At 28.9% G+C, this 11,279-nt stretch overlaps 5 protein-coding genes across 5 annotated transcripts; 2 read left to right on the top strand and 3 right to left on the bottom strand.

Annotated features, from left to right (window-relative positions):
• LOC128960348 (legumain-like) lies at positions 1-2,000 on the bottom strand. Its single transcript, XM_054306423.1, has 9 exons — positions 1,818-2,000; positions 1,562-1,756; positions 1,392-1,506; positions 1,212-1,331; positions 1,012-1,128; positions 690-884; positions 479-620; positions 203-413; positions 1-147 (listed from the first exon to the last, which is right to left on the bottom strand). Exons 1-9 carry the CDS (start codon positions 1,953-1,955, stop codon positions 1-3), a joined length of 1,380 nt encoding a protein of 459 aa, XP_054162398.1. The 5' UTR covers positions 1,956-2,000.
• Positions 2,001-2,926: 926 nt separating this feature from the next.
• LOC128960337 (legumain-like) lies at positions 2,927-4,934 on the top strand. Its single transcript, XM_054306412.1, has 9 exons — positions 2,927-3,081; positions 3,200-3,394; positions 3,469-3,583; positions 3,642-3,761; positions 3,843-3,959; positions 4,017-4,208; positions 4,287-4,428; positions 4,496-4,694; positions 4,782-4,934. Exons 1-9 carry the CDS (start codon positions 2,935-2,937, stop codon positions 4,932-4,934), a joined length of 1,380 nt encoding a protein of 459 aa, XP_054162387.1. The 5' UTR covers positions 2,927-2,934.
• A 476-nt stretch (positions 4,935-5,410) lies between these two features.
• On the bottom strand, positions 5,411-6,167 carry LOC128957738 (H/ACA ribonucleoprotein complex subunit 2-like protein). The gene is made up of 2 exons (XM_054303554.1): positions 5,746-6,167; positions 5,411-5,677 (listed from the first exon to the last, which is right to left on the bottom strand). Exons 1-2 carry the CDS (start codon positions 6,062-6,064, stop codon positions 5,436-5,438), a joined length of 561 nt encoding a protein of 186 aa, XP_054159529.1. The 5' UTR covers positions 6,065-6,167; the 3' UTR covers positions 5,411-5,435.
• An 84-nt stretch (positions 6,168-6,251) lies between these two features.
• On the top strand, positions 6,252-7,306 carry LOC128957949 (ATP synthase subunit O, mitochondrial-like). The gene is made up of 4 exons (XM_054303766.1): positions 6,252-6,367; positions 6,431-6,678; positions 6,746-6,992; positions 7,054-7,306. The coding sequence occupies exons 2-4, from the start codon at positions 6,433-6,435 to the stop codon at positions 7,194-7,196; spliced, it is 636 nt and encodes a 211-aa protein (XP_054159741.1). The 5' UTR covers positions 6,252-6,367; positions 6,431-6,432; the 3' UTR covers positions 7,197-7,306.
• Positions 7,307-7,645: 339 nt separating this feature from the next.
• On the bottom strand, positions 7,646-11,037 carry LOC128959934 (uncharacterized). The gene is made up of 4 exons (XM_054305974.1): positions 10,913-11,037; positions 8,586-10,560; positions 8,460-8,510; positions 7,646-8,386 (listed from the first exon to the last, which is right to left on the bottom strand). The coding sequence occupies exons 1-4, from the start codon at positions 11,026-11,028 to the stop codon at positions 7,739-7,741; spliced, it is 2,790 nt and encodes a 929-aa protein (XP_054161949.1). The 5' UTR covers positions 11,029-11,037; the 3' UTR covers positions 7,646-7,738.
• Positions 11,038-11,279: the final 242 nt, after the last annotated feature.

The following is an 11,279-nucleotide window of genomic DNA, read 5'->3' as shown; positions in this document are numbered from 1 at the left end:
TTACACAACATTTTCTACTAGTGATGACATATAGTTGTTATTGCAGTACATTATCAATGCATTGACAGCAGTGTTCATATCATTGGTTTCATTCAATTTCTCGCATATATTCACAAAAACATTCAGTTTTTGCAATACATAGTAATTCTGTAATAAAAATAGTTTTTAATAAATAAATAATAATATATTTATAATTAAATACTTTATTTATATTAAGACATTTATCGTCAAATGTGTCGACCATTTGTCTATAACACTGTCTATTGTTGAGCTCTTGTCTTGTATTCAAAACATTGTTAATATCATTAAATGATTGAATGCCTAATAAATGTTGAATTGAGTGAACGTATTGCTCGAAGTGTTTGTCTACAAGTTTTCTGTTATTCAATAGTTGTCTTAACTTTTCAACATATCTGTAAAATAGATAAATTTATAATAATATAAATTTAAATATAAAAAAAATATTATTTAAAGTTACTTTTGTTTTTCACTTAAATCATCATTTTCTTCAATACGCTTTTGAAGCAAATATATATCAGCGTCTCTGGTATTAATTAAATCTTCAGTTTTGGGATTAATATTAAAGCGTTTTTCAGTTATATTTTTAGGATTTTCTTTGCCTAAATGTATAGAAAATAATATTATTATTAAGTTATATTAAATTAAACTAATAATATACTATGACTGACCTAAAAACAAAGAGACGGGTAGTTTGCCTATAGATAGGTCACCGTATTGTTGCGCGTGTTGTCCATTTGTAGCATTAATAGCCGGGTCTTTATTAACCGTATGATCTCTAATATATACAAACTGTTGTTCAAGTGTTACTTTAGTTAAATCATTTTGTTCACTATTTAACATCCAATGATAATTAAAATATCCAGCTATATTATATAATTATAATTTATGGTATTATATTCAATAGTAAAATTGTATATTAAAATTTGTATTTTTCATAATTTTATAGTATAGTAATAATAATAATAATAATAATAATAATTTTGATTATACCAAGAAATTCTTGTCTAAGTGTGTCATAACAACAGGCATAACTGGATTCAGTCGGTGCCGATGAGGTCACTGCATATACATTGATATCTTTTGGTAACAACTTTGCAAACATAGAACCTATGAAAAAATTTAATTATATTTAATATTAATATAATTAATATGTAATTATTTATATATATGTAAATATCCAAATATAATACCCGATTCACACGCCTCGATATAAAATACAAGTTTTGCAAACTTTTTCTGATTATACATTTCGATCAATTGGTTATTCAACTCTTCTCCATACAGCCGTCCTTTCGGAAAACATATTAAATCTAATAATAAAAAAATTATTTATTATTAATTAATATAAAATTTAAATAGTTATTAAATACCAGTTGCACCATGGTCCATAAAATAAACAAAAATGTGGTCATTAGGTCCAGATTTGACAACTTTTTTGCCATTTCGTGCCAGTACTGGATCACCACGAAGTATAGCCAAAAAATTCTGTTATAAAAATTTTATTGTATTTGTTTTTTTAATAAATAAATTATTTATATACCAATGGTGTCACTTCCTCGTGTACATAGTCTTTAGGTACTCCATGATAAACGTCAGGACCACCCGGTTTACTAACAACTATTCCAGGTGTTGGGTTACGTTTACTATACGCCACTTCATCCAAATTCATTACTATAATATTTTTATCGGGTATTCCACGCGAGCGGACAACTTGATAGGCGTGATATACATCCGCCTAATTAATATAATATATTATATAATTTTACATTTAACAAATATATTTATAGATAATATACCTCAATTGAATACTCCAAACTCATACCTCCTCCCGATGCCAATACTACCCAATTGGTACCATTAAAGTCATATTCTTCTATTGGTACAGCATTTGCTGAATAATAAACTAATGTTAATAATAATAATAATAATTTCATTTTATTAATTAATGTGATTTTTCTTTTTAAAACTTAATTATTCTTTAATAAAAAATAAATAAACTTATTTCTCTGTATTTATATAAAATATATACAGAACTCAATATGATTTGATATTAAACATATTTGAACTAATAATAACTTCTAAGAACTTGTATTATCTTTTCTAATTTTTATGTTTAGATTATGAGTATAATGTCATATGAAAAACTCATTGTCACACAAATCTATATATTCAATAACTATTATATGATTATAATCTAATTATTTTATTTTTTAAAATTATAATGATTTTTTAAATTTGTAAAATTGTGTAAATTTAAATTATTTTGACATTTTAAGCAACATAAATTGTTTTGATAATATTACAGTATCTGTATTATGAAATATTTTTTACATAAAATGATTATTATTTTATTATGATGTGTTAGCTAAGTTATCATATGTAGAGTAAACATTTAAATTCAATTGTAATTAACGGATTAATTTAAATTCTTAATCTTGTTTATGTAAATGGATTAAATAAAAAATGCAAAAAAATTCAGATTATCCATAATTTAATTAGTAATTTAATTGACAAACACATTGAATGAATGTATAAATATTTTCTTTGTATAAAAACTGTTATATCAACTTAAAAGCTTTTTGTTTAAAAATTACTTATCGATAAGATATTAAAGTATACTAATTAATAATAATTACAAATTATTTTTAAATTGGATGAAATAATTGACTAACAATAAAAATTTTCAAAAATATTAGATTATTTTGTAATAATATACTTATTAAAAATATCTTTAATGTTTTTAATATTTTTTATCAAATGTTTTAGTATACCAACAAAGGTTGATATAATACCTGTACTATAATTAATATTATATATCAAAATTATCTATTTTTTCAATAAATTAGTCACATTATTGCATAAAACATTTATATAAAAACAAATATTTCTATATTTTTTTACTAAAATCTTAAAATGAATAAATATTTAGCAATATTATTCGCATTGATATATGTGGCCAATACAGCCATTGTATCGATACGAGAGACCGACAGTTTTGATGGCAACATATGGGTTGTCCTCTGTGCCGGTGCTAAGGATTGGTTTAACTATGAAATGCAAGTAAGTTTAAATTCATGTTATTTGATGTATTTTTTTTAAAAAATGTTTTATTCAATATCAAGTTAAAAACACCTATTATTTTATTTTTATATAATCTCACAATTAACTATATTTAAAGTCAAGTGTATATCACGCGTATCATTTTTTCCGTAATAATGGTATACCTGATGAACGTATAATTGTTATGCATTTCGATGATATTGCAAACTATGCAAGAAATCCAACGCCTGGTGTTATCATCAATGAGCCCAATGGTACAGATGTTTATCACGGGGTACCCAAACACTATACAGGAGTTGATGTGACACCAGAGGTAGATATTATTATTATTATTATAGAAATATGAAAATAAATTTCTAAACTAAAAATAAATATAAATATATACAGAACTTTTTGGGTGTTATTAAAGGTGATAAACAATTGGAAGCAAAAGGAAAAAAAGTATTGAAAAGTGGTCCAAAAGATCATGTGTTTATTCATTTTAATGACCATGGAGGAAATGGTAATTTTGTTAATTATTTTTAAATTTTATTTTGTTTTTTTTAAATTTATATTTTTAGGTGAAATAATGTTTCCAAAGGGATATCTAAAAAATACTCAGTTGAACGATGCGCTCAAATATATGTATGAAAATAAAATGTTCGCAAAATTAGTCTTTTATCTCGAGGCCTGTGAATCAGGTAATTGAATCAAATTATTTCTAAGAAAATGTAATACTAAGTAAAATATTATATTAAAATATTTTAATTGTCAAACAATAGGATCAATGTTTGATAAATTATTGCCCAACAATATTAACGTTTATGCGGTGACGGCAACAATGCCCGGGGAGTTGGGTTGGATGATGTTCTGCAGAGATGACTTTGAATATTGTTTAGGTTAGTTTTATATGTTATTATTATATTGTTATATTAATATATTGTTTATTAAAATAGCTGATCATTTTACTTATCATTGGCTCAATCACAGTGAGCACAATGATCTCGACAAAGTGACACTTCAGCAACAATATGACTATCTTAAGAGTCAAGTGGTGGCCACAGTTAAACCAGGTGTCACTCATCTGCAACACTCACAACAATACGGAGACTTATCTATTGGCAAATTACCCGCTTCTCAGTTCATGGGTTTGTTCATTATATATATATATATAATCTAATTGTAATCAAATTTGATTTTCATATGATATGGTATATAAATTTTAGGCAAAGGGAAAACCCGACCAAATAATAACAATATAGTAAATAATGGACAATATTCTGGCGGATCAGTTCTCATCAAAGATATTGCAATATATTCTTTGCAAATGAAGATTCAATTGACTGATGATATTAATGAAAAATTAGAGTTTGTTTTTCTCATTTAGCAGTTTATATAGATTTTGTAACTAATTGTATAAAATTTTTATTTTCAGATATAGTAACGAATTGAATCGTTTACTAAGCGGCAGAAAATTAATTGACAAACATTTTGAAGAATATGTCAATACTATTAGCCATTTGATGACTGATAAAACTGAGTCTATATTAAATACTAGACAAGAGTTAACTAATAGAAAATGTTATCAACAACTTGTAGATACTTGTCATGAAAAATGCTTTAATCAAAATCAGGTATTAATTTATATTTTAAATTACATTATATATAATGTCAAATTGTTATTACCGGTAATTTATATTTATTTCAAATTTTATTTCTAGAATCCGTATGTTTTGACAAAATTGCATATATTTGTGAATATTTGCCAACAAATGCTAACATCGGATGATGTGGACATCGATACTAATACAGCTGTCAAACAATTGATTGAATACTGTAATCAAAACGTTGATCAAATGACAAATATTTTATAATTATAATCATATAATAAATTTAAAATACAATAAAAATTTATAAGATTATTAATAAATTAAATTAGTCATTGGGGTTTTGTTTATATCACATAATTATTATCATAAAATAATTACCGGTATTAAAAACTATAAAAATAATACCTGTAAGTCACATATATTAATTTATAAATAAATATATTGGTAAGTGAAAACATTTTGAGGACATTATTTCTAAATATTTGTAATTAGAAAATTTTTATTTATTTTGTAAAATTACCAAAATTTATAGTATATAAATGATAAGGTATACAAAGCAACAAACCTGTAGTCATAGAAAGTTATAATAAGCAAATATCTTACGGCAGATCATTATTTAATAATAATAATTAAACACAAATATTAATTGTCAATATTTCTTATATCATTTATAGTGAATTTATTTAATAACATATAATCATTGCAATAATTGTTTTAATTATTGATTTAAAAAATTATATAAACGGTAATAATAAAAATGATTTATTATATGGGAAGCGGTAATGATTTGATTTCAAGTTTACATTCATTATATATGTCTTCATAATCAGCACTTTCTTTAATAAGTACCATAAGAGCTGGTCTTTTGATACCAACTGCGGTTGAGATGTCGGCCCTCAGCGGCACATAAATGTATGGCAATTGTTTGTCCTCACAAACTGCCGGCAAATGACACATAACATCAACTGGTGTCACATCTCCAGCAAACACAACAATACCCGTCTCTCCTATTAATATCAATAATAATTTTATATCAATCATATCAATCATTATTGTCATCAATGGTCATCAATACCTTTCCTGATCCTCATCTGAACGTCTTTAAGTCCGATACGAAGTAATGTCTTTCTATTGATTTTCGATGCCTTTCGGATCAATTTAAACAATTTCTTCGCCAGTTTTCTCGTCGCCATTGGTTTAGCAATGATTGACGTGAAGTCTATCTTCTGGTCGTAAGACAGTTCAGTCCAACGTCTCGAGTCATTCAATGGTATTGACATCTCTTCTGTCTCTTCTTCTTCTTTCACTTCTTCTTCAATCTTTATTTTCTTCACTTTCTTTACATCCATGTCTTCATCGATGTCTTCATGTTTTTCTCTCTTTGTTTTTCCCATAATTTCATTAAATGTTTGAATCACTTATTAATTGAAATATACTTTAAATTAATATCAATTCAATTCATAACAAACACAACACATGTTTTAATACAATCTATTACTTGATTACAACTCACTAGAAGTCGCATAATATGTTTGCTATTAATTGAGTAATAAGGGCTTATTTGTTACAATAATTAAACATAAGTTAAGCCATTATTGCATCAGTTGTCTCAACGTTTATCATTGCAAACCATTTTGACCTTAACTGCAATCCATTGATAATAAAGTGTTTTGTGTTTGTATTGAACCATAAAATCGGTAATTATTTGATGAATCAATAGATTCAATGATCACTAAACACATCCCAATCTTTTCTAACAGATATGTATCGGTCATCACTGCTATCACTGCAAAGTTTAAGCCGTATAGCTGTTCGCAATGCGTCGACCGGACTCGTGAAGACTCCGATTCCCGTTCACGGCGTCGATGGCCGCTATATATCGGCTCTTTGGTCGGCGGCATCCAAACAGAAGAAGTTGGACGTCGTTGACAAAGATCTTAAACAATTGGTTGAGATTTCACAGAAAGACAGCAAATTTCAAGACTTGTTATATAATCCGTTGATTAAGGTTTTTGTCGACCATTTAATGATTAGTATTGAAACAAATGAATTAATTATATTATTTCGATGGTTAGGCCAAACAAAAGAAGGAGATCTTAAGCAAAAATATCCCGTCTTTGAAGTTAAATGAACTGACTGTCAATTTGGTTGGTGTAATGGCCGAAAACGGGCGCATCAAACATCTGCCATCAGTGGCTCGCGGTTTCAACCGTGTTATGGCCATCTCTCGCGGTGAACTCGAGTGTACGGTAACTACCGCTAAGCCTATTGATGATGCGACCCGTCAAGAGATAGTTCAGTCATTGAACGGCTTTGTTAAAGGTATGTAATAACAGTTATGTCAATTGGTTTTGCAAATTATTTGATGGTTTGTATGTTTTAGGCAACAAAATATCGTTGACTCTGAAAGTTGATCCCAAAATAATGGGCGGTATGTTAGTCGACTTCAACAGTGAACACTATATAGATATGTCTATTAGAAGTAAATTCAATTTCTACTCAAATCTCATCAAACAAGCCGTTTAACATCGGATTTATTGACATTAAGTTTTGTTTTATGTATTAAATATTATGTTAATAATTATTAGTTGTATTTGAAAATATGTCAGAAAATTAGTAGTTTTTAATTTTAAAATTAATTTATTTGAATTATTTAAATCAAATAAATATTTGACAAGAAATTTATAGACTTATTGTAATATACGTCAAGAAATTATTGATAATTCATTGTCACAATTATCCTAAATTCGTGATATGTATGATACAGTTGTTTGCAATTTAAAATTATGGATCGGATACATACATATTCTATCTATTAGTACATAATTCACTAAATGTTAAAAATTATTGCACTTTTTTTATTAATAACTGTACAAATTTAATTATATAAAATCACATATTTATCAATTTAAAGTAAAAATAGTTTAAATAGTGTATTTACAAGTTATATTAAATATTTTAAAATGTCAGTAAAAACAAATAGTATGAAAATAGCTAACAGTAATACTTATATTAAGTAAATAATATGATAATAGTTAACATATAAAATACTATTATATAAAATAATATCACAATTTGATGATTGCGTTAATCCAATCTAAATAATTATTGACTTTAGTATAGAAACCAAATTTACCGCTACGACCACAGCCCTCACCCCATGAAACCACTCCTAACATAAGCCATCTTGACTTCCAGGGCACCACATATGGTCCTCCGGAGTCACCTTTACAGGCATCTCCTAACACTTCTTTTCCATAACCGGCACAAAACATGTTTGCGGTTACTTTGAATGCAGTAGAAGCCCGACACTTGTTTTCTTCGACAATAGGCACCCTTAGCTCTTGAAGATATCGAGGTTGTGGTCCATTTTCTTTAAGTTGACCCCAACCGGTCACATGACCGATGCGTAACGCACTATTAGGCTTCAGAAAGTACTCATCCATTTGTCTTCTTTCACGTTTGTCGACCAAACAAATAGGTGCGATGTGTGGTGTGAAAGCAATGTGTTGATCCAAACGGACTAATGCTATATCGTTGTCAAATGTGTCGCGACTAAAGTCCGGATGACGGATAACTTCGGCTATTTTGGTAACAATTTCTGTATCTTCGCTCATTGTTTGGTCATATTTGCCGAGTTTGACTTCAATGGCCGACTCGGAACCTGTCTCGAAACAATGAGCAGCAGTTATAACCCATCGCTCATTAGCTAATGCCTAACTCGTTATAAATTGATGCATAGATTAATAATACTAATTTAAATATATAATAAATTAATGTAATACTAACTCCACCACAAAATGCTTTTCTCCTGTAATCCCAAAACATGACGTGCCATGGCTTTAGTCAATAATATAATAGAATATATAATATATTTAACGAGTGATTTAAATAAAATTATTATATATAACATACAAATGCAGATTTCGTAGCCTCAGTGCCGCCGATAATCTTAGACACATCAGTGTTGGCATCGTTGACATGAGAGACACCGCAAACATTGTTAACATTTACCCTTCTATTAACACTAACCCTCGCACCGGACCTAACAGCACAATCACCTAAATCTGAATTTGCAATACAAAAATAAATACCCGAATCTTCACTCATTGCTGGATCTAATAAAAGGTATCCGTTATGTAACTGATTTATTCTAGAATTGTTGGCTAAACTTCTGCCATCCCGTTCCCATTTGACCGGACTCTTTGAATCTACAATATTACACTCGAGAACAATAAAATCTCCATCACTGACACTCATATCTTTAGGTCTTTTGCGAAATATAACAGACGGACACTTATCTCTTCTAACCCTAAGCCATGCTTCTCGATAGTCGTTCCCAAACTTACAGATATAGCGACCTTCAGAACTTGTAGTAAATTCTCTAATAATAAGTGTCCGACCATTGGGTGCGACACCGGTTGTGATTTGTTTGTCGCCCTTAAACCAAGTGATCGGTTCATTAGTCAATAGATCGCAATGCAATACATGTGTAGATCCGATGGCAACCGAAGCATTTTCTGGAGAACGCAATAATTTTTGGCCAATTCGTGGTTCTTGTTGTGGATGAAGATATGTTAGTTTTGCTGTAAAACCGGGAAATTCAGCAAAACTATCGGAAATAAATTTAAGTTTAATTGTCTTTTTGTTGGCCACATATTTGAATGGTTGTGAGAATCGGCCGCATATTACACGAGTTGCCTCCTTCTCGTTCTCCCAAATCTCAAGTCTATCATTGTTTTCACACTTAGATCCGGTCTCTAAATGAATCCATTCAAATAAGATTATAAGTCGTTCCTCTGGTGTCGGTGCAGATATTGATAGCTCACAATTAACATTTGGCGGATAATTCATAGGAAAGTTAGGACTATTAAGAGTCATATTACTCCAATTTACTTTCCAATTGCAACCAAAATTACCGACCGAGTACTTAGATGTGGTCACTTCCGCCCGAAATCCTCTATTATTTAATAGTTGATCGGAATGAAAGTGAAGAAGTAAAACATTACTTGAAGACTGAAGAGAAAGTGTAACGTTATCCGGCTTTTCGCATAACTTTCCCAAAGAGTTGTTGACTGTATTGGAGTCAAACACTTCGAGGTAGTCATAGGCACAGTGTTCGTCGTGCTCGAGGACCAGTACCTCAAATGTAAGTACTAGTGTAGTGCTGGCCTCTGTTCGGATAAGTGTCCAACAATCGGTCGAATCGTCGTAATTGGCCGGATATTTGGGTGAATTTACAAATGCATAGTTTGTGACATTGACTTCTCGGACACAATCATGTGATTCAGTAATAATTCTCAGATGAAAACCAAAGTCTTCATTACTTGAATCGGACCGAAACCTGAGTTCGACTTGCGATGAGTTAACCACAATCGTCGAGTCCGTCACTTTACCACAGAGTCGTTGTACACCTTTGATGTCGAGATAATCAAATTTGCAGTTTTCGTCTTTTTCGACATTCATTCGAAAAATCTCGATCTTAATTCTTTGGCCACTTTGGGCACTGATATTCCACTTACAGTCCAAGTTTGGCGGATATTTCGATGGATATAACGGTGTAGTTATTTCTTCACTAATATAGACCGACACCTGTCCGCCACACTTGACATCACTTGTTTTTGAAGATCTTTTACCCGTTTTCGGTGAATCTTTTTGATTTGAATTCTTGTCTTTTGCACTACTCTTCTGATTTATTGTAGTCGTCAATGAAGACGACTCGTCGATTCGCGACGATATCGAGTCTAATATATCTTTGCGAAGATTATCGCCATTAGATGACCTTTGAGATGAACTTATCACTCGACCTCTTAATTCTGGTTTAGGTTCAGTGTTGGACTCACCACTAGAAGTAACGACGCTTACAGTCAATCTATCGACTGTTTCCTCTCTGAAGTAAGTTTTGAAGTAAATATTGATATTTTTTGAAAAATTAAAATAATTATTTGTTTATAAAAAACTTTTTTAATATTTTCAAAATCAGCGCTAAATATTATACTGTAATTAATATTACGGACTATTAATAACTTATAAATTATTTTATTGCAAATCTTCTATATTGTATCATTGAATTTTATAATGTGCAATAAATTTATTTTTTAGTTAATTTGATTTATGACATATATTTGCCATTTAAAACATCGTAAATTATGTCATAAATTAAATTAGTAACATCAAATAATTATTATCTTTTTAATATTATATATATTTTAAAGAAATAAAACTTGAATCGTAACACTTACTTGAAAGCACAACAAAATGTTGTAAATATAGTCAAATATATGACAATTAACATTAAAATAATTGTTTTTAAACACATAATGGATTCATATTTATGTTTAATGTATAGATAACACATACATACATACATACATAGACTCACATCCAAATGGCATTGGTTTGCAAAGACAAACAAGTTTTTAAAATGCAAATGATTTTTATGACGTTTTTTAAATAAAAAAGTTATTTATCACTTACACTATTTCATTAAATTAAACAATAAGTGATAAAAATCAATTGAATTTTTTTTTGTTTATGAAATATTTTTGAAAAGTATTTATTTAGTTAAATACTATAATTTTAAGCAGAATTTTAATGCACTAATGTTAA

Source organism: Oppia nitens, unplaced genomic scaffold (assembly GCF_028296485.1).
Source record: "Oppia nitens isolate AA-2021 unplaced genomic scaffold, nextdenovo-longstitch-racon4-pilon3 scaffold13_pilon_pilon_pilon, whole genome shotgun sequence".
NCBI lineage: Eukaryota > Metazoa > Arthropoda > Arachnida > Sarcoptiformes > Oppiidae > Oppia > Oppia nitens.
This window is presented reverse-complemented; position numbering and strand designations above follow the sequence as displayed.